This window comes from Caloenas nicobarica, chromosome 8 (assembly GCF_036013445.1).
Source record: "Caloenas nicobarica isolate bCalNic1 chromosome 8, bCalNic1.hap1, whole genome shotgun sequence".
NCBI classification, from domain to species: domain Eukaryota; kingdom Metazoa; phylum Chordata; class Aves; order Columbiformes; family Columbidae; genus Caloenas; species Caloenas nicobarica.
Genome location: NC_088252.1, coordinates 25,032,983 through 25,055,757, shown reverse-complemented (window position 1 = coordinate 25,055,757; position 22,775 = coordinate 25,032,983). Strand labels below are relative to the sequence as shown.

General features: G+C 46.7%; 1 protein-coding gene across 8 annotated transcripts in view; it reads right to left on the bottom strand.

The window, feature by feature from the left end:
* The window catches only part of MECOM (MDS1 and EVI1 complex locus), a 338,062-nt gene that overhangs the window by 39,310 nt on the left and 275,977 nt on the right, over positions 1–22,775 (bottom strand). For 6 of the 8 annotated variants that reach the window (XM_065640078.1, XM_065640072.1, XM_065640073.1 and 3 more), the window contains exon 3: positions 7,325–7,459. In XM_065640078.1, the coding sequence (XP_065496150.1) occupies positions 7,325–7,459 (135 nt within the window). Of the gene's footprint in view, positions 1–7,324; positions 7,460–8,128; positions 8,203–9,199; positions 9,276–22,775 lie in introns of those variants that run through there. The other 2 variants (XM_065640076.1, XM_065640077.1) reach the window with 2 other exon arrangements.

Sequence of the window (22,775 nt, the reverse complement as noted above, 5' to 3'; positions counted from 1 at the left end):
GAGATAACAACAATTTAAAATTTATAAGCAAATATATTTGACCTTAAAATTTGATTCAGAGATTTTTTTTTTCTCATTGATTTAAGCCTGCATTTAATGAAAAGAATTGGAATCTCTAATTTCAAAAATAGTATACGGCCAAGGATTGCTGCTTTGAAGCAGCATTGATGGATAAGAGAAATTCACATAAATTAGTCAGCTAGTAGCTTTTTTAGCACCAGTTTGCCTCAAGAAGTATAGGAAGAGCTGCTGCACAGTAGAAGAACGACCAGAGTGGGGGGAAAAAAAAAAAAATAAAAGCAAGGTCCAGATGCGCATTTCACATGCCCTGGGATCAGCGGTGTGTGACTGCAGTTTATATAGGAAGAGCAAAATCGGATCCAGATCTGGAAACACTTTCAAAGTTCAGGGGGTCTGAGGTGGGGAGAAGTTGGGGGAGGCCCAACTCATCAGTCCTCTGTGCCTGCCTACACCACAGGTCATATATATTTATGCTACCGAGCAGAAGTAAAAGCTCCCAAACTACAAAGCTGTAAAGGAAAAGGGGAGGAAAAAAAAAAAAAAAAAGGAACACACACAATTTACTTTTAAATGGATGAATAAGACCTCATTGTTATGAATCCCAGTTTACTTTTCCTGGTCAGGCACTTGAAATTTTATTTATGCTTAATAGACTGCATTTGGCATGTGTAAAGATGACAGAAGCGTGAATTATGAATGACCTTCAACCTATTCAGGAAGTTGTAATAATTGAAATAATAGCGCAAACGCACTCCCCGCAAGCTCGGGCCGGGGCCGCGCGCTTGGCCGCCGCCTCCTGCGAGCTTTGAAGTGCCCCGGGATCCCGCCTGCCCCGCGAGACCCGCACCCCTGTGTCTGACCCCCCCAGATCCTGCACAGCTTGTCCCCCAGTCCCCAGGAAGGTTTAACCAAAGGATGCTGGTCTGGAGGGGGAAAAGCAACACTTCAGCAAAGACACCAGCTGCTACACATGCTCTGTCATGCTCAGCCCTGAAAAGGAGTTGTATTCCACTGTGTCCAACTAAACCCTTTATTCCTGTGTATACGAGAGCTTCGGAAAACACTGCACATGTCCCAGTGCTGCCTGAGAAATTCAGATTTTAGGGCAGGTGAGGGATGCTGCTCAGAGTCAGTGCTGTTTGTACTTTAACCCCCAATGTGATGTATTGAACTTAGAGCTACTGCTATGGGACAAGGCACCAAGTGACTATGTCCTGCACCATGCTGGTGCAAGCGGGAGGACCGAGCAAAGGAATCCCTCCAGATGGGATGATGGGAAGGAACGGAGGATCCTAAAGGTAGAGCACACCCTGACAAAAGCCTGGTGAAACCCACCAGCACCCACAGAGCCCCGTGCTGCTGCTCCTGCACTGACATCCAGCAACTGATGGGCCTTAAATACAATGCCATGGGTACATGTACCCCAAACATAGCACTGGTCCCATCTCCCAGCCACTTTTGGGGACTGGGGTACCAGAGGGGAGCATGTCTCAAGCCTGGGCAGGAAAGCAAACACCCAGAGAGGAGGCACACATGCTGCCAACTGGCATTCACCTCAGTGCTGCTTTGGAGCAAGAGTGGAACTGGCCTGAAAAGCAAAACAAATTAAATGCCCAAAACTAATAAGAGGTGTTATGGTCAAGGAGCTCGATCAAAATCAGGATTTATGCCCGCCAGAAAAACGGGAAGGACGAGGGGATACATAACCTCACAACAAGCCATAATTAAGCATTTGAGGGAGAAAAAAATGAAAAGAAAAAGTCCAAACAGCAAAGCTTCAATTTTAGCTCCTGTGATGAACAACTTCTGCAGCTGGAGAACTATGTGATGAAACCTGAGCCAAGTTCTTCTTGCCATACTCAGGCAAATGACAAATTGAAACGAACTGGAGTTTTTTCAAGGGCTAATGTAGAGGAGTCCTTCCTGAGTGCTGTATCAGGCCCAAAGAAAACTTCAGCAAAAATCCACAGGCAAAACTCAGCAAGTGTCTGTGTGCAAGTGGCTGCAGGGGCACGGGTGGGAGCCTGGTGAGAGGAGGGACCTTCCCCTCCACCCTGCTGAGATGGTGGGGGAGCATCCCGTGCCCAGTGCCAGGACTGCGAACCCCTTCCTTCCTCATTTCCAAAATGCCCCAAAACTGCCAAAGCGGATCAAGTAGGAGGGGGTTGGAGCAAGGACGTTCTCCAGAAATGGCACTGGGAGCCCCCGTTTTTCCACCTTCTGAGGTAAGAGGTGCCTCCTGCTCCTCTGAAGTGAGGAGGGAACTGGGGGATGTCCCTCCACAGGGCACCCTCTTCAGTGTCTTGGGGACTGCAGGCCACCTCCCCAGTGATACTCATGCCTTCTTCCATCACAGGCAAATTTTAGCCTCTGTGAAAGCCCTGGGTCCAAGTGATGGGCTGCCACATCCAGCCAAGCTGCTCTAGCCCTGCAAAACCTCCTGCTCGGGGGTTGCTGACGCCAATGCCAGCCCACAACTTCTGTGTGCCCACCAGTTCTCCTGAGGTGACCTCATCATGCAGTTGTCTTCTAACATCCCATATCCCACCTTCACTCATTAACCACACGATGTGTCAAGTGATTTGCAGCCTTGTCCTGGCTCCGTGGACATGAATAATCCTCAATACTCTTTCTGGTGAGCATAAGAATATGATTTGACAGCTCTCATCACAAAAAAGGCATTTTTGCTTAGAGACGACATGCTTTACCTCTTTTATTAAAGACAAATCGCCAATAAAAACTTATCACTTTGTAGAAATGGCAACAACTCGTTGCCAGTTTTGGTTCTGAATGACTTCTTTTAGGTCACGTCAGGACAGGCCAACACTGAGAGCAGTAACAGCACCAGAGCATTAAGCTCCAGATAACACAGACAGACATAAAGACCAGGCAGGAGTTTCAGCCCCGGCCTCAGCTCTAACTGCAATAAGGGGAAAACCACCACCGACGAGCTCCTCGTTCCACCAGCCCTACGCTAACACAACCCCGCTCCACTGGAGACAGATTTTTCAGTGGGAGCCGGATTAAGCTTTATTTGCTTAATAAATAAGTCACAGGAAGAATCACGGCAGAATAGGGCCCCGTGTGAGCTCAGCATGCCACTGCCCTCCTGACCCACAACAACCGAAACCTTAATTTCACTCTCTGACAACAAAGCCTCAAAACTATTCCTTAAACCCACAACTTTTGCAGGTGGCTGTGCGTGCAGGGCTGCTGGAGGAGTCTCTGCCGTTCTCCGCCTGCCGCGGCGCGGGGGGGCAGCAGCAGTAAAACCTGAAACATGAAGCTCTGTCTGCAGATTAAAAAAGTTTGTAAAACGTGTAAGATGTGATCAGACCTGGTGAAACCTACAGCAGTAGGTTCACTCGTGTAAGTTTATATCGCTGACATCGGGCATGTTGTTAAGAGTGTAATACTACTGGTTTTTCTCTCGTTGCACTGGAATATACTTGAGTATAAAGGAAACAAAACACACAGACAAAAAAAAAAAAAGAACTCCAGAAACCTTTTTCAGCACACACAGCAAACCAAAACCTCAGTAAACTGATCTTGAGCCACTTGGAGTTTTCCATGGATAAACCAAAGAGAATCTTCAGGAGCTGCTTTTGGGAGGGGGAAGAGACCTGGAAGCTCAGAGCAGTTTCACAGCATTATGGGGCTGTATCACTGGCAGAGCTCTGCAAGCAATAAACAAGATTAAAAAAATACTCAAGAGTTTTACCTTCAACGGCTACCAACTACGTTTCTTAAAAGGAAAAAAAAAAAAAAAAAGACAGTATTTTTTTATAGCTTGAAGGTGACCGTGATCCCAGCCTGAAAATGTGCCTGGAACATGTGACAGTCCCTGACATGCTATGGCTATAGTCCCTACTACGTTTGCAACTGCACTTTCATTAACATTTTTTTTTTTTTTTTTTAATGCTTTTGTGGGAATGACAGCGCTGCCAGAAAACCTAAGAGAGCTAATTATTTGAAAATATTAAAAAGCTGAACTAATAGATGTTTAATGATAACACAGGACGGCTGTCCAAGTTAGCAGAAACTGGTATTGAATCCTGACTCTGAGCTGAAAAAACCCCACATTCCAGGGCACTAACAGTGACAAGACTCTCTGCAGTTCTGCACACACTGCAGTGTCTTTAGGGAAAGGAAAAAATGAGAGTTCCCTCTTTGTGGAATTTTATTATTCATATACATCTTGAATTACATACTTTCAGGTTAGATTTGGTATGACAGGAGATAATAAGAAGACAGCAAAGACAAATCCTAGATCAACTTTGTTTGAAATAAAATAAAATTTAAAAAATGCAGCTTTTAAACCCTACTCCACCTCCAATCAAATGAAACATGAGTTGCATCCAGTGTGCATGTTTTGACTGTATCCCACCATTACTGAGCTGTTTGTCTTAGAAAGCTCATTTATACAGTCATAAGAAAGAGCCCAGGCCTTTTGTAAAGTTGATCCTAAGTGATGAAACTTAACCTCAACTGTGAGCCAGGGGGTGGGGTGGTATGTCTCTGCAAAAAGTCCAACAGAAAAACAACAGAAAATGTTTTTCTTTCACTCTTATTGTTAAATACAGAAGGTAGAGCTTAGCAGAGCAACTAGATTACATATCGCCCTGAGATTCATCTGAGTTCTGCCTCAAGCAGTCTGGGAATCATACCTATCTGTCAGTCAAGCTCGAATTTAGTAGCAGAACCTTGTGGGCAGCATGAGGCTGGGAGTGCTGGCAGGATCTTTTACCTTCTCAGGTACAGCCCAATGTTTGCTTGTGAATTTTACAGATGAGTTGAAGCAATTAGAGGTGAACAATTACTGCTGATGGAGTGTCTGTGCCTCCAGAGCGAGCAGCGTCTCCCGAAATGGGGATGCTCCCTGTGTGACCAGGGCTGCTGAGGCACTTCTTATTCCTGGGGGAGCCGGGGGCGACCGGGGTGTCCCCCCACCCTGCACGCAGCACCGGCTGTGGCTCCAGCTGGGCTGCATCGCCCCTGCCCTCCAGCTCTAGCTGCAACCACTGATACACGTCCCAGTGCTTTCACCCTTTTTCTTTTCCTTTTCTTTTTTTTTCCCCTTTCTTTTTCTTTTTTTTTTTTTTCCCCCCTATAAGCTACAGCGGCAGCCTGACCCCCAGGCAGCCCCACACAGTCCATACACACACACACGCACGCTCAGTCCTGACTTGCATTTGTCACTCCTTGTACACGCACACGTTTGGCCATGTAATGTCCATTTCCCAGTTTGCCTTCCTATTATATTTTATATTACCTCTGGTGAGCTTGTGCCAGAAGAAAGCAGAAGGAGGAGCTGTTAGAAAGGCTTTTTTGCTTTAAGATTCGAGAGCACATTTTTAGCATTAACTTTTTAAGCTCTGGTCATAAAACGCTGGAGTACGCGTACAATTTTTGTGGGTAAATGTGCAGCATTTCCACAGGGCCAAACGAACAACAATCTCTTGCTGACAGCACCCAGTCCACAACACGCTACTTGAAAGACAACCAATTCTTAATTTGCAAATCTCAGCAACAATAAGCTATAAAAATATGGAATTATGAACAGCACGATACTGTGCAAAATAAATAACAAGTCTCCAGTGAATGAAAGAAATTATTGGCAGCAGTACAGCCACCATTACCAAATCTCAGAAATGTAAACAGTAAAAAAAGAGAAAGTTACAAGCGCCATAACTTTCCTTCCAAAAACGTCAAAACGTGGGTGCGTGTCTGCACCGCAGAGGTAGATGCTGCTGTTTCAGCCTCCCGTGTACTTTAAGTTGCAGATCACCAATGCAAAGACAGTAAGTTGCTGTGACCAATGCATGTGATTCTACTTCTGATCTTTCCTATCTACGCCAGCTCTTATTAAACATAAAAAATTTGAATTTGCTGTTTCAATTGATCTATGTAGTTTCCTTTTCATATCACTGCATCCGTAAATGCTCTGCATTGAATGTATTGTTTTTTACTGTAAAGCATATTTCAACTCAGAAAATGTATTTTGCATTTACTAATAATGTTTATAGTTTCTTCAGTTAAACCAGCTGCTACATAAAAAAAGAAATTACATCTCAGTTGGCTGGCTCATTTTGTGTTACATGTGTTCAGGGCTGAATTGTAAAAGTTGAAAATTTTTTTTAAAAAATGATTTGAAAAAGTTATTTAAACTGTGTTTAATCAGCTATCTCACATAAGAGAAATACATACTGCTGTGCTGGAAATAGCAGACTGCCTCACATTCATTTCTTATACATAAGGAATTTGATTAGAAAAAATGATTTCTAATTGAAGCTTTGTGTCTGGTTGTGATTCTTCTTTCAATACTGTCAAGGCAATTAAATCAGCTAAAGATAATCTTTAACATTCACCTGATACAGTTAATTTAGTGGTGAAAAATGAAACACTGATTAAATGAATCAAATCTCATGTTGCAGGTAGTAAAGTTTAAATCGGAAACAAGAATTCACAATCAGTTGTTGCTTTGCTATTTTAGATATTTTTACTTGAGAGAAGTACAGCCTGCTTAACCTAAGTTCACCCATTAAAATATTTCATAACGGCATGTATGATCCACAGACTAAAGCAAACCTTAACAAACACCTAATAACTCATCAGCATAATCGAAAACAAAATGCTTCACCGTGCCCTTCCTCTGCCTATTCCAGCCTTTTTTCCAACACACAAGGATAAATAACATTTCAGCCCAACAAAGAGTGGATTTAATTGCAATAAATGAAAACAAAAATAAAACCACTGAAGATCCTGGTTCAGCATAAAAGTATTCTGAGTTCTAGCAAAGTGTATGAGAAGGCATAATAATATTCATGCATGTGCGCATTCAAATCCAAAGCTCCATACATGCAACTACATTGGCAGCATTATCAGTTTTGTGTCTTCTCCCCTATTCTTGCTATTAATTTCACATTACAGCTTCTGATCAACCCAACGGTTTAACGTAGCAATCCAAGTGGACTGGAACAGGAGCCAGAAAATGCTGCTAATCCAAAAATCAGCAAATACAGGCTTTATATTCCTAGGAAAGCAGTCCCATTTTTAGCAGTTATAAGATTAAAAAAAAAAAATGAATTGAACAACAATGTGGAAAAATAGAAAATTCATATTATCTGCTGCCCCTAATTGAAATTGTTCTGCATTTCACATCTGTGCCTTATATTTTGCCATAACAACAAACAGGCCAAAATCTGTTGTAAATTGCTGTTGTGGGTTTTTTTTGTTTGTTTGTTTTCACTGCCACCTTAAAGGTCCTTTAAAAAAATAGGTCCAGAAAGTAAACCCCACATACCTGATCACTTATCTGACATGCAACAAGGTTGTGCTGATTGTAGCATCCAGCAAACTTGATATATTTGAGCCAGTTTCCTACATCTGGTTGACTGGCGTCTATGCAGAACTTCACATTGCAAAACTCATCCAAGATCTAAAAGGAAGAATATAAAAGAGTAAATCTTTCTGTCGCTATCTGTGCATACCAATCAAAAGACAAACCACACATTTCCAGATATACAAATGGATAATAATAATATAGAAAAGTTTACTCAGAAATACACTCCTCTGGTGAGATTTTTAAAAGAATGGTCAGAAAACATACACATTAATAAAAGGACAATAAATGTGCTGAAAAAGGTTTTGACAGATGTTTATATGTAAATGAGGCATTGCCTAATTATTGCTAAGAAACACCACGTTAATTTCAGAGGGATCTGATTTTTTTTTTTTCATTCATCAGTGACTCCTCACATTTAAAATTATTATTTAAATTAAATACGATTCTGTCAGGGAATATAACAAAAACTATTAACATAGGTGGTATTAGCTTCATTTGAAGTTTGTGTTTTGTTTCAGGATTTGCGTTGTTTGCAGCATCCATTTAGTCTCTTCATATTTGTTGCTCTGAACCAAACTTTACTTAGTATGCAGTTATTTGTCCTGTTTTAATATTATGTTTCCCAAACAGCCCTTCTGTGCAACACTTAAATCACTCCCCTTAATTGAAGCAAATAATAGAACTCCCTATGCCCAACTAAAGAAAATAAATGAAAAAACAGTGTTAACACTCATGCAAAACATGGCAGTATTCAATACATACCAATAAATGGTTCCAATTATGCAGACAATAAACAAATACAATGAGATTGCTTGTGGACAAGCTAAAGAGGATGTTCTGTTCTAATATTATGACAAATTACTAATCATTACATACAACTGAGTATCATTATTTATTTGTAAGCTCTGCCACCGGCCTATCCTCAACTTTCCTCAGCATCCAAGTGAGCCCACTGCTACATTTGCAACTTCTCCGGCTTGGCACCGGCAACAAAATATCCGATTTTATTAGAAAAAAAAAAAAAATAAAAAAAATAAAAAAGAAAAAAGAAACGACTTAAAACACACGCTCCAAATGAAAAGCGAGAGGGAGGTTGTTTCCCCAAAGGGACACGTTTGTATTCCCGTCCAGCCCCGGAGCACTTTTGGCCTCCGAGCTGAATGGCCGGGAACCCCGGCATTGTGTGTCACTGAGTTAATGAAAACCCACGGAAGTTTCCTATCAAGGGCTCACAATGCGGCCTCAGCCCGCTCACCTTCATTAATTAAACGGACCCCGCGGGTCGGCCGGGCCCGGGGGCAGACCAGGTACGGCGGGTCACCGCCCCCAGCCCCGCCGCGCCCCCCCCACTGCCAGGATCAGGCCCGTCCGTGGGGAGCGGGGGTGCGAGTGGGTCCCTGTCTGCCCACCCGCGGCTGCCGAGCGTTGCCCCGGGACAGCCGGGTTTCTCCCCTACTCCTGAGCAGCCTTTGCCCCCCGCCAAAAAAGAGAAGGGAGGGAAAAAACACATCCCCTACCCCCCGGCACCCCGAATCCCAGCGGAGCCGTGAGCGCCCCGCGGCCGCGCAAGTCGCGTTTTATCCCCCGCGGGCGCGCACGCTGCCCCGCCGCCCGCACCTCTGGGTCTTTTTTGGAAGAAGGACATTTAATTTTCCCTTTCAACGCAAACCGCGCTCTGCACCGACAGGGAGGGGGGAGCCTCACACCCCTGCCCCCCGGGCCGGCGGAGGAGGGTCTGCCCGGGGGCCGGCGGCGCGACGGGCACCGACGGGGCAGGACAGCCCCGTCCCGCGGGGCCGTGAGCAGCGCAGCCGCCGCGCTCGCCGCTCTTACCTTGTGTCGCCGGGAGCCTGCGGGGGCAAGGAGGGGGAGAGAGGGGAAAATATCCTTCAGGCGGCTGGAAGCAACATCTTGGCGTCAAACGCGGGCGGAGGCCGCGACCGTCGGGGTCCGGGACTGCGGCGGGCGGTGCGGAGGCGCGGTGCGCTCCACCATTTGTCGGGGGGCGCCGGGGGCCCGGAGCGCCGGGCGGGGAGACCGGGAGGGGACTGCCGGCCCTGGAGGGCTCAGCGGCGGCGGGACTCGGCGGGTTTCTGCCGGCTCGCCATCACCTTCCCCTTTCGGCCCCTCCTGGTCTTATCGGCTGGCTTAGTGTGTGTGTGCGAAGAAAGTTATCGGGAGAAGGGGAAAGGAAAGGGAAAAAAAAAAAAGAAAAAAGAAAAAAACAACCCCAAACCCACACAACCCTCTTTAAGAGGAAAGGAAAAAAAATAAAAACAACAACAAAAAACCCCACCGCACGCCGCTCAACAAAACAAACTTCTTTCACTTCTCCGCCGGGGATGGGAGAAAAGTGTGCGTGCGTGGGCGGGCGGCTCTCCCCCTCCCCACCCCCGCGGCCTGCCCGCGGCGCTTCTTCCCCGCCGCACCCCCGGGCAGCGCCCGGCCCGGCCCTGCCCGCCCCCCCCTCCCCGCCCACCCCGTCGGGTCCTGCCAGCCCCGCCGCTCCACTTTCGGGCACTGTCTCTTTAAAGCGGGGCAGCCCCGGCCGCGCCGGCAGCCACCCGCCCGCCCTCCGCTCCCGGCCCCCCCCCCGTCCCGGGCGGCGGCGGCGGCGCTCCCGGCGCGCTTAAAGCGACAGCGGCCCCGGGCCGGGGGTCACCGCCAGGTCGCGGAGGAGCGGCCCCGCCGCGGGGGCTGAGCGGCAGCCCGCGGGGGCGCCCCCCCTTCCCGGCCGCATCGCCCGGCGGGGGGCTGCGCGGCGGTGCGCGGGGCCGCGGGCCCTCGCCGCTCGCCTCTATTTATACGCCGGCCATCCCCGCAGCGGGACCCGGGCGAGCGGGAGCCGCGCTGCGCTCGCCCCGACGGCTTTTCCCGGCGCTCCAGGAGCCAGCGCGCCCGGCTCGTTACTCGAGTTATCCTCGTTATCGCCGTCACTGTGGTTATTAATAACAATTTTTAATGAAACTCTTTTATTTTTTTTTCTTGCCTGGCCAATTTTCCCGACGACCCCGTTTGGTGCGGCGGAACCACCGCCCCGTTTGCCGGCGCTTCCTAAACTTTTTTTTTTTTTTCTTCTTCTTCTTCTTCTTCTTTATTTATTTGGTAACGAATCCCATGAATGGAGCCGGCGGGAGGCTGCGCTCTGCCCGCCGACGGGGGCAGCGGCGGCGGCCGGACCCGCTCCCACCCGCAGCCCCCGCCGGCTCCGGCGCTCTCCCGACTTCGCTAAACGGCCCCGAAATCCCACCGCGACGCAAAGCCGCAAACCGGCCCGCAAAATTTGGCACCGTCCGGGCTAACTACGGCAAGATACATGTCTATATGTGTATTTTGGGGAAGAGGGAAAGCAGGAAAAAAAAAAAAAAAAAAAAAAAAGAGGGCTGAACTATGTATTTTATTGCACGATCCAGAAGTGCCACCCACTTTTTTTTTTTTTTTTTAAGTGCAAATATATTTCTCAGACTAAAAGTCGATTTTTCTTTCCCGGGGGGCCGGGGCAGGGGGAGGGAGAGAAGCAGGGTGACAAGAGATGATGATTAATTCGTCTCAGCGGCCTGTTATCTGTGACATTGAACTGTTATTTCAGATAATAGCTATTGTTCGAGGCGGGGAGGGGAAAGAGAAGGGGGGGGAAAAAAACCCGCACTCAGTAGTGGTAGATAGGACAGGAAAAAATAAAAATAATTTTAAAAAATCCATTGCCAATAACCTCGAAAAACCTGGTGGGAGATTCCCATAGCACCCGGGCCTGAGAACCGCGCCGCCCGCCCGGTTTGCCGGACCATTGATTTCCTGCCTTCCCTCCGCTCGCCCATTGTTGGAGCTTTTTTTCCCTTTTTTTTTTTTTCTCTCTCTCTTTTTTTTTTTTTTTTTTTTTTAATTTAGCCATAAATTGGACAGGCTCGAGCTATGAGCTGTTCTATTTTCTTCCTGTCAGGATGAGGGATTTGTTTTATGATGCATTGTGTATTAAATACAAGTAATCTGGGAAACTGATTGCTCGAGCCCATAGGCCTGATCACAGGCCCCGATAGGAGCCGGAGCGCCCCAGCCCCCGCTCCTCTACCCCCTCCCTCGGCTTTTCCACAAAAGAAGGAAACGCCGGTGGATAAACAAAAGGGCCTCCCGGTACCGGCGAAGCGCGGCCGGCACCGGGGCTGCGCCGCCACGGAGCCGCCGGCAGCCGCTAGGTGGCGCTGGCCGCCGGGCCACGGGCCGGGGAGGGAGCGGGACCGAGGCCGGGACTGGAGCGGGACCGAGGCCGGGACTGGAGCGGGACCGAGACCGGGACTGGAGAGGAACCGGGAGCGGACTGGGGCTGGAACCGGAGCAAACGGGCGGTGGGCAGCTGCAGACCCGCCGCTACCTGGGGTTTTTTGGGGGGAAAACCCCGTTTTTGGTAATTCCCCTCCATGCAGCGCTTATGCTTTGCCCCAGCCCGGGCGGAGGGAGCGCTCCCCGAGGGGGAAGAAGAAGAAGAGGAGGAGGAGGAGGAGGAGGAGGACGGCACATGCTCCCGAGCCGGAGCGCGGTGAGAGGCGCTGGGCAGCGCGGGGGCTTTGGGGAGGTGAACCGAGCCCCTCCACCGGTTGCGTAAGGGGACATTGGAGCTACACATACATATTATTTTTCTTCTTTCAAGCAAGAATCTCTTAAATACATCTATAGCCTTTTCTGTCTCCCCTTGGACAGTTTGGTAGGCGCTTCAAGAGGCCTAAATATTTCCACAGGGTCCCTTTTGCAATTGTTTATTTAAAATAAGTCGCTATATTAGTGGAGGCAGTAAGGAGTTAGTACTCGAGTCTGCTTGTAATTCCCACCAGGCTGTAAACTGATGCCTCTTTTAAGCCTTTAACTTCATGGTCGTCCCAGAAGTAAAAGTTCTCATAATGGAGACCCTATGGGCACCGTGCATTCCAGCACATCATTAAAGCAAAGCAAAGCAGCTCAGCCAAAGCCAAATGAAATAACTGCACTGTCCACTTTTAATGGGCTTCCTGTGGACAAACACTGCAGAGGACAATGGTGAAAAATCAGACAAGTAGCCGGCGATTTTTAAAAATACCATAAATGTCCATATTAGGCTTAATATTATCCTTACGTTTATAGAGCAAGCCACTTCATAACCACATTTTTAAGTGGGGTTTAATGTTATATTTCTCAAGGTGACTAAACACAACATTGAGCATCCTGCCTAACACTGTGGTGAGTGTTTAAAATACTGAGCGACTATATCAAGCGGGGAGGAAGAAAGGAAAAGCAAAGCAAGACAAACATGCAGAAAACAACAGCCCTCTGACATATTCAAATACCCTGGAAAACAGCAACAAGCAGGAAAAGCAACACAATCTCTACATGTTAATTCCTCCCACACCGTGTTGTGGATATCAACTTTGAAAAACAAAAAAAATAAAATCAAGCAAAACCAGAAGTGTTGCTGCTTATTTCAAGGGGAAGAGCAGGACCTCTCCCAGCCCTCACATGAAGGAGCGGTGCTGGTGGGCATCGCGGTGCTGTCGTGGCCCCCATGCCCAGTGCCCCATCCTGGCTGCCCCTCCTGCCCTCACACACTGCTGGCTGGTCCCTCCTGGCCAAAAGGCAGTTTTCAAGCAAGGGAGAGGAGGAGGAAATTAAAGGTAAAAAAATGTAAATAAAAAATTTCCCTTGGTCTGGAAATGGGCCCAACTGAAAGCATGTTAATCTCCACCTCAGTAATTTGGTTCTTCTGGAGAAGACAGAAGCCCTGCTGCTGTGCCCTGCACTTCATAAATCACGTCTTTATGTGGACAAGGTCAGGGCACCTAACAGCTCAGACATGGGCCTTTGCAGTGGCTCGGAGGGCTCCGGCATGTTTATTCTCTCGCACAGATCTCCGAGGAGCAGTCCAGCACGCTTCTAATTACTTTTGATTATTTTCATTTGCTCAGGTCAGCCTGGCTTTGCCGGCACTGCTGGAGGGTGGGTTTCCTCCCCCCGGTCTGGCTGCGGGACGCAGGGGGATCAGCGCTCTACTGTGTCCTGCACTCCCTTCCCCAGGGCAGCGTGGGGCTCCGGGGACCCCCAGGGCTGCCCCCGCCAGCGGACGGGCGTTCTCTTTTGGCAACTGCAGAGTGTGAAGCCCAAAGCCTCCAGCTGTGGTGGAGGTACCCAGCCAGGCTGTTGTCCCCCCATAGCCAGGCAGCAAGGGGCATTTACTAGTCTGAAATCAGCATGCAAAAAAGACACATGCCCACCACCAAAAATACCAAATGCCTTTGGGAAAAGTAAGAAGACAAATATATTCTTGCAAAAAAAAAAAAAAATAGAGTAGTGTGTGTGTTGGCGATAAAAAAATATAGGACCTTTGCAACTCCCGTGGGAATGGGCATGTACTTGGGGAACTGCAGAGCACAGGCAGCCCCCAGCCACGCGCAGAGGCAGCGCGTGGTTATGTCCACTCAGCTCCTACCGCTGTGTGAACCCCCACACACAGTGCTTTATGGCTGGGATAAATAAACACATACAGCGAATGCACGGTGCCCACGTGAAGCAGATGCACGGCAGGCGCACGCGCATGGTGCCACCATGGTGGTGGGGCCCAGATGTGGGTGAAGCCATCCCCGCGCTCCCGCGGGTGCTGGTCCCCATTTGCACCCCCTCTTACAGTCTGGAGCAAGCACAATGCTGCTACTGGCAGGACCCAAACAACTACCCAAGTATCAAACAGAAAAGCCCCACTTTTTCTCTCCTATTAAAATCCAGTCAAATAGCACATTCCTTCTTACCCCAGTCTGACCTTGACAACCCGACCGCATTTTCTAGTCTCTCATGGTCCTGGTGTGAGCAGAGTCCCAGCAGACTCACTGCCCTCGTGTCCTGCCCCACTATCACAAGTGCAAACCCACTAGTGTGCAAGAACCAGGGTGGACATCCCCCTGTCTGGGCACCCTCTTGTGCTGGTGGCTCCATCACATCCCACCGGTGAGGGCGTCCCTGCAGGTGTGGGTGTCCCTGCAGGTGTGGGTGCCATCACAGCTGATTGATGGGGGGAAAACTCCTGAGCAAGGGCTGCCCGGTGGGAAGGAGTTCTCTGGCAGGCACTGAGCTGTGCTGCAGGGGTTCAAGCTTAAATCTTTTTGGATCTTGGGCGTTACTGCATTAGCAGGAGAAGGGAAATTGCAGCAGATTTATCTTCTTCATCAATAAGGAAGATGTAAAAATGGGTCAGCAACTGGTATCCAGCTGCCTGGGTAAATTTGCTCCTGCCTTGAGGAGGGAGGCTTGGAGACCCAGTAAGAAACTGCCCTTCCTCGTGGCAGGAAGAGATGTTACAACGTCTTATTGCAAAAAAACCATGGTCCTTGCAGCTGACTCCAAAATGTTGTTCTGGGGGATGTGGACCTGCTTGTCCACCCTCCGCTCCTTGCACCAGCAGCAGAAAGAGGGTTCCACCAGGACAAATCTCCTTGTTTCTCCAAATCTTTCCCGGTGTTTCCCTGCCAAGGCATGTGCTTTGGTGCTGGATGTTGAGGACTGTTGCAGTTTTCCTTTGCAGTGTTCATTACTTCCATTACAGAATGGGCTGGAAGCCTCCAAATCCAGCCTGGGCCCTCTCTCACTCAGGGTTACCGCACATGCAGGCAAGACAATCCCCTCTGGGTGAGTTTGGCACAAGTACGGGCTAAGATAAAAGTCAGAGGAGAAACCCACGTTAGCTAGCTCATTTTAACACCTCCTAGAGACTGGGCAATTTAAGGCAGCAGCTGATTGATGTGGGCACTGGCCTCCTGTCCACCCAGAAGCTGTGTGTTTTCCTGTGCTTTCTCGTGTTTTGAAAGCAAGCCGAAATTCTGGAGAATCTGGGAGACTTCATCAGCAATGCCCTTATTCTGCATCTCCTCTCCATGTACTGGGCAGCCTGGAAGGGTTCTTTTCTCTCTTAACCACCCAAAGAGTAAAAGATCTTGAGTAAGACCCTCTATAATCTACCAACATGATCAAAAGAAGTCTGATTTGGCTTTATTTAGCACACTCTCATTCATTATGTCAGGTTTGTGCCTGCTCCTGCTTCCCAGAGTTTGCTCATCCAGAGATGGAGCAGTGGGACCCCACAGACGGAGGTTGCACATGGGGTGGCCGGAGGTTCCCACCTGCTGTAGCCACTGCTGCTCTGCCTGGAAACGCAGCTTTTTTTGCAGAAGCTGCTCTAAAAATGGAAGAACTTTAACAAATGCTCCCTGAGAAGGCACCATATCCAGGGGGTGAAAAGCACAAAAAAAGGATTTTGCAGACTTTCTTTGTATGTACATGCATAAGAATTTGACAGGGATCCGTTAACTCTTCTTCCAAATTTTTAATTTCCAAGCTTTTTCGTTTGCCAAATAGTCCGAGGGCTTGGTTTGGAAGACCTTTTCCAGCCCCAGAGCCTGTCGTGGCATCGGGAAGAGCCACACAGGGAGGCTGTGTGGCAGCGAGCCCTGGGGCACTGTTCCAGTCTTGGCACTATCCAGAGTCTGACAACAGAATTTGCAGAGCAAAAGGATGGAAAATTAAATACCAAAGCAGGGAAAATGCCAGGCTGAAAGGGACTGGAAGAGTTAAACAACAGAACTTTACACTACATGGATTAATGTGATGCATAACAGGTAATTCTATTTTAATAATAAATTTTAGGAGTGACTGGCTATTTTCAAAGCATTCTTATTGTAGCCAAGGTTTTAACTAGGCATACAAGGGTGGACATAAACACCTGCGGACTTTATAAGAGTAAGAAGCAATTTATCACCCAATAAAAAGTCAAACACTCATTTTAAAATTTTCAGGTTTGCATTTGCTGTTTTAAATGTACATGTGTGGATGGTTCTAGGGGGGGTTCAGAAGAGGCAGATACACATCCTACACGCAGAAACACGTGTGCACACAGCCAACAGAACCAGCCGCCATAGCACGGAAGAAAAACCTGCCTGAAATCATCTGTGTTACAGTTTCGTCCCACCTACATTTGGTGTTAAACCCATTGTGATCATCGACCGGAGTTGTCTAAAACCTGAACTAAACAGGCATTAAGTCAGCTGGCATATAAAATTACTGCAATTCGATTTTCAGATAAACCACAAAACTTGATGAACTAATGTTGTTCCAGCTGAATTAACTCATCATCCCTGGGAAGAGAAGGTTGCAGAGGAAAGCAAGGGCTCTAATAGCGACGATTAATCCTCCTCCTATTGCAAGGCGCTTGCTTACGAGCGGAGAAATACCCTGCTGAAGGCAGGCTAAGGATCCACACTGCCTCGGAAACCTCACTGCCGTGCCAAGCCCTGACAGTAGCATTAGATATTATTTACATGTGGGTAGGAGAGAGAGAATTCTTTGTTACAGGCTTGCTAGGAAACTATAAATAGGTTAAAATCCCCATCAACAGTGCGAGCCATGCTTGGTGGGTGAGTCCGAGGACTGAAATTCAGGAATGCTAACATATTCGGGCAGTGGAGGAATGCGCAAGGTTGATCCTTACCCTGTGCTCAGGCAATCTCCCCAGGGTTAAGTTGTAAGGTATGTGGACCGCAGGTGCCACACAAGTGATTCGGATTCTCCACCATTGGCAGGGAGAGCTGTGTGTGAGCGCCCATCCTGGATGGGGAAACCGGGGTCCTGAGCAAACACCTGCCCAGTCAACGCTTAACCAGCCCTGTGCCGTACAGCAGCCCACTGTGTGAAGTGCTTCTCCACATAAATTAGTCACACATGGGTAAAGGTGCCCAATTAATTTTGAAAAATCTCACTCCAAGAGCTACCTGGTTTTGTACTGAAGAGATTTCGCACAAGGAGATTTTGCTCACCAGGAAAATCTCTAGCGGAGGAGGGCGGGGGCAGAATATATTTGATACAGGTATCAAAATAAACCTGTCCTGTAACGAAAAAAATGTGTGTTGATCACAATGGGTTATTAATGAAATAGCTGTGAACATCAGCATATCCTTGTGGCAGATTTCTTTCATAAATGGGTTGAACATTTTCCAATTTCAAGAAAGTGCTGCTACCTATAAACTTGGAAATTAAGGCCTTTTTCCCCTAAGACTGAGATCCCTCGGGGCACTTGTGTTCTGGCATGCATTCCTTATTTGCTGAAGAAATTTCAAACTTGGTAATTTAGCACCATACTGATAAAACAAAGGGGAAAAAAGAAAAAAAGCAGTTTGGTATGTGTGCATGTCAAAGAGGAGGGAAGTAAGTGGTACAGCTTCAGGCATTTTTTTTTCCTGTGGCTTTTTTATCCACAAGTCATGCTGCAGTTTTTGTGCGAGATTCATAGAGAAAACATTCCCGAGATGCAATATATAAGATGCATATCAATCCATAAACTGAGTTTTCCAGATGCAAAATGACCTGCCGAATTTGAAGGAGGATGGAGACTGTTTTATAACCATTTTTCCATATAACTTATTTAAGCCTCTGATGTTGGGCTAAATTTGCCACTAGCAGAATTATGAGTATTAGTATTATTAGTATTATGGCAGTACCTAGAGGCCCCAGTTGAAACTAGGACCCTTTGTGGGTAGAAAAATAATAAACACAAGTCTCTGCCCTGGAAAGCTTACCGTTGGCATGGATGGGATAAAAAGTGTGCCGGATGGGAAGATGATCATTTTGTTTTGACAGATGGAACATGGAGATTTGCTCATGGAGAAAATCGATGTCAGGCTGGGAAGGAACCTCGTGCAATATTTCCCCATAACTTTCATTCAAGGAGAAGCTGCTTTTTACTTCTTTCATCTGACTGCCTTGAACAGAAACTCTTGTCTGCCTGCTGGTGTTCACAGCTTCTCGTGGATAAATAGGGGACTCTGCTTGGTCTCTGCCAGTTAAAACAGCTCTGCATGTTTTAATATGGCTCATCTGTAGCAGAAATTGTACTTTATCACCCTTCTTTAGCTAGGAAAATATTTTAGCTTTGGAAATGAACAGTTGATGCTTTGGAACAGATCTTTAAACATAAGCACATCGTGCTGATTGGTACCATAAATGAAAGCTCCTCCTACAGAAGCACTTTTGGGAAGGATATATAAAACTCTGCCTTCGCCTTTTGCAGGAGAAAAGTGAAATGGAGTTTGTGATGTCAAGTCTTGTTGCTAGGAGTCACTTAGCAATCATGTGAGCACGGAACATAAGACGGATCACAATCCCTGCCAGGCAAAGCCAGGGAGAGACTGTCCCAAGCACAGCACCGGCTGCTGCTAAATCTCACCAAGTGACTGCAAAAAGCATCAGGGTGTGGGTGTATGCTCAAGATAGGTCACAATTTTGGGGGTCTGTAGAAACAAAATGAGGCAATGTGTTAAGAATAATGTCTTTCCACCAGGAAGGATTTCAGAGACTGTATGATCTGTATTGCTGAGAAGGAGTATAGCAAATATTGCACTTAAGATCACTTCCTTCCCTTTATAAAACTCTTCCTTGCTGCACCAGGTGCTTCCTTCAGGCCAGATCCTCATGCTGGCCAAAGCAGGAGATTCACTGAGGTTAAGGGAGCTATTGTGGGATGTAGTGACTGAGTGGTCATCTCTGTTGGCTTTTCAAGGAATTACAATGAGATCAGCGCCTGGGAAGCCGGTCACACATCGGCCAGGGAAGCACCAGCAGCTCAAAATGCTGAAGACAGCACTGACATGAAACAGCTGGCTACCTTGGAGCTGAACTGGTGGCCAAAAGTATCAACCAAACCCAGACAGAGTGCAATTTCCACCTGAAATTCCTGTGTAGTCCCAGGATCAGACAGGATGCTCAGCCCAGCCCTGGGTTGCCCCGGGGCTGTAGCAGCCCCAAGGAACTGCTGCCTCTCTGGACAAAAGCCGGTCCCAGATCCAGTCCCTGTCGAGCTGCAGGACCCGGGGGCTGGGATGCGGTGCTAGAGCTTGGCGTGATGGAGCGCATCAGGGCGGCAGCCCTGGACAAGGTCCGCACCAAACCAAAGCACGGTGCCTCTGGGAACCTGCGGGAATCACAGGATGTGCCCAATATTTGTGCATCCTGGCATTTTAATGTAATATTTGTGACAACACCAGAAAAAAAACCCAAACTTGAAGATAGAAGCTCTCCTGCCAGACACTGTGAAGAGAAGCTCAAGCCAGTCATGTATTTTACAAAGAATATCTGTCAGCTTAAGTGATAAAGAACAAATATATGCTACAATATGAACGACCACAATTTTCCCTAGTGCTTGTGGTATATTTAACAATGTTATAAAAGATGTGAGTGCTCATTAGCACTTCACAATTAATTAATTCTTATTTAACTCTCTAAGTTAATTCATTAATTTTGTCTCAGAAAACGGTAGGCTTAGATCTAGGTTGTTTCAGATCAGGAAATACTTCTACAGAAAGAAGAAACTGAATTGGCTTGAATGATTTATAAAATGTGAGGGTTTCATTCCAAAATATAATTTCTATGCCCAGAAATCTACTCAGCAAATCTTCTCCAGCAAAGGAAGATGAACATAATCAATCTGTGAATAAAGACGGGAACTAATTCTGCAGAAGTTTCAGACTGTGCTTGTGTGACCGGTAAACTGGTCTGAAGCCTTTTTACAGATCTACCAGGTTTGTATTTACCCTGGGTTTAGTGGGCAAAATGTGGGACAAAGAATACCATGATAACCTCGAAGAAAGCAATGATGAGAGCCACCATCCACACAGAGTTGAGCACATCCTCTGTTAACACATCTGCTGATAGGAAAGAGGGAGGAAGGTCAATGCCAGATGCAAAGACTGACCAGTAATCCCAAAACTCTAGTAAGTTCTTGCTCCTTTTCACACAGTGCAGCTCTCCACCACTTTAAGGGGTAGAGAAAGAATAAGATATAAATGGGATCTATATGAATAGGATATAATAAAGACTTCGTTGTCCTGATTTCCAACCAGCCACACAACAGGTTCTGTGACCACAGGTGATGGTCCAGGTGGTTCATTGCAACTCCTGTCAGTAGCCAAGTGGCCATTGGACACATCTGAAGTTCAGTGACCTTGGCTTGTGTGAGCGAGGCCAGTAGTAAAAGCAAAAGGAAGTTAAAATAAAAGGTGTATATTTTTAGAAGAATTTGTAGTGTTTGGATCCAGCTTTGGATAGCTCAAGAGTATTCTGTAAGCCAAAAATCTGTTCTCCGGTTTTGGTTTGTTGATTATATATACTTGTTACCAAGAACTTAAAGCAGGAAAAAAAAAATTTAAAGAGACTTCAACTAAGATATTATCAGCCTCGGCTGCAGCACTGAACAACTGAAATGTAATAGCTCTTCAGATCTCAAATTATTTCCACTGACTGCCGTATAATCAGCATGTTAAATCTGGGCACCTCTTCAGGCACAGTTATTTGTGTGATATATACAGATCGATACCTATTGATTTTATAATTTTGATTCATCTCTATGCAGTGATTCAGCTTCACACCATCTTATTTATCAAGCAGTTTTCTGTACTTTTCCTTCCAAGCTTCCCTGCTCTTCCAGGCCGCTTGCGCAGGGTCCCACCACAACCACCCGCTTTGGCCCCTGCACACACATTTCAGTGGGCGCGTGCTTGGTTCCATGCTGAGGAATTCTGGGTGCAAAGAGCTGCCACAGGATACCCAGGGTCATTAATATGTGAAGATAAAGTTCATAAACTTCCTTCGCTGGTGCCACGACCCCACTGCCCCCGCTGCATTCAGAGCCACCCCCCAGCTTTCCAACGAGGCTTTACAGCCAGGGCACCTGGCCGTGCCTTCAAATTTCCCTCCGTGCTGGCTTATGAGGATATGAAGTAGATAAAATTTCCTACTAAATATTAAAATTTCTTCTCTTCTACCTCTGGAGCTTTTGCGACCTGTGCTGGCACCCTAACAGCTTTCCTGCTGCAGCTGCTCCCGCACGCAGCTGCCGAAGGAGCAGAGGAGCTGGCACGAAAAACCTGATGGTGACTGATTAACAGCGACCTGCTTGACATATTGGAGGAAACCAGTGCCATTGCTACTGCTGGCAAGCACGTCAGGAAAATCCTGTTAACTTCTCTGGGTTGCATATATGCAAATGACGGCAGATCAGGGAGCGTTAACGAGGCTGCAGTTCCCACTGAGCTCGCACCAGTTTGCATCAGAATAAATTGTGTCTGGACGCACTAGGGATGCCCCGAATAGACTAAAGAAGGATTTAGCAATTCAGTTCTGCCTGAAGCTCCAGGTAGATGGGGCAAACCCGGTCTCTACCCATGTGTCTGCTGCTGGAAGCTGCATTTCTGCTGACAGCCCTTACGCAGCACCGCTGTGGCCCGTGGTAACAGGATGTGGAACAAAAGTGGTTAAAAACCATCGGCTGAAATTCATGTGATGAATGAATTCAAGGCAAACAGGAAAACTTCTTTATGTTGAAAATGCCCAGCAAAAAAGAAGAACCGGACTCTGTTCCAATACAACAATTACACAATGTTTTTGCAGAAGGTGCTGAAGGGAGCTAGGATGTACTGCGTCTGTGAAATGGAAGTTATGAGGGTGACTGCCTTCTGGAAGGGAAACAAAAAGGGTCGATGAAGACTAAACAACATTTCATGGGGGGGGTCACACAGCAAGATAGAAACCATGGGCTAATTACAAAATAAGACCTATCACCATGCAAAAATAAATGACTTCATAAATGGCTTGAGATATCATGTTAAAAGCACCTTTAGGAATGAAAAGATGCTATGCTAAAAACAAGAGATCTAAAGAGCTGTTATTACACATCCATTACATTTTCTGAGCTGTCTCATTTACTTTTTGAAGTTCTGTATACGTGATACAGCAAGGCAAAACATTTTATGTACCGTACAAAATTTGAACCAATGTTTAATGCTCAGAAGATAAAGTTAACAAAACTACACTTCAGTGGCTTTTTTATTTCTCTATTTTATGACCTTTCCAGAACTCAGAGTAAAAGGAAACAAGAAAGAAGGATAAGCAACCAAACGCTCCTGCTTTCTTTTTCTACACTGCTGATCAGAGCCCAAGGCAGAAATCATAATAAAAAATGTCTTCTTTTTAATGTCTAAATAGGTGCTGTTGAAACACTGATGGTACAACGTGTTTTGGGATGGAAAGCATTTGTTCCTCTTGCAGTTATCAACAATCATACGTTACAAGATTTTCTGATTTTTCTCCCTGAAATTACAGAAGCCCATCACACCTTCACAACTATTTGGAACAGGTTTTCTCCTGTTTCTGCTTTTTCTAAAACCAAAACCAGCTACAACTATGACTCCCAAGAACTATTTCTACAAGCGTCAGGCAATCCAGGTTTTCTCTTTGTTCCTGCTAAATATCCTTGCTCACATCCTTACAGACCTCTCGATGACTTTGATAGCAATAATTACTGAATGTATTGAGCAGTGACCCCCCCCCATGAGCTTCCATCCTGCAGGATGAC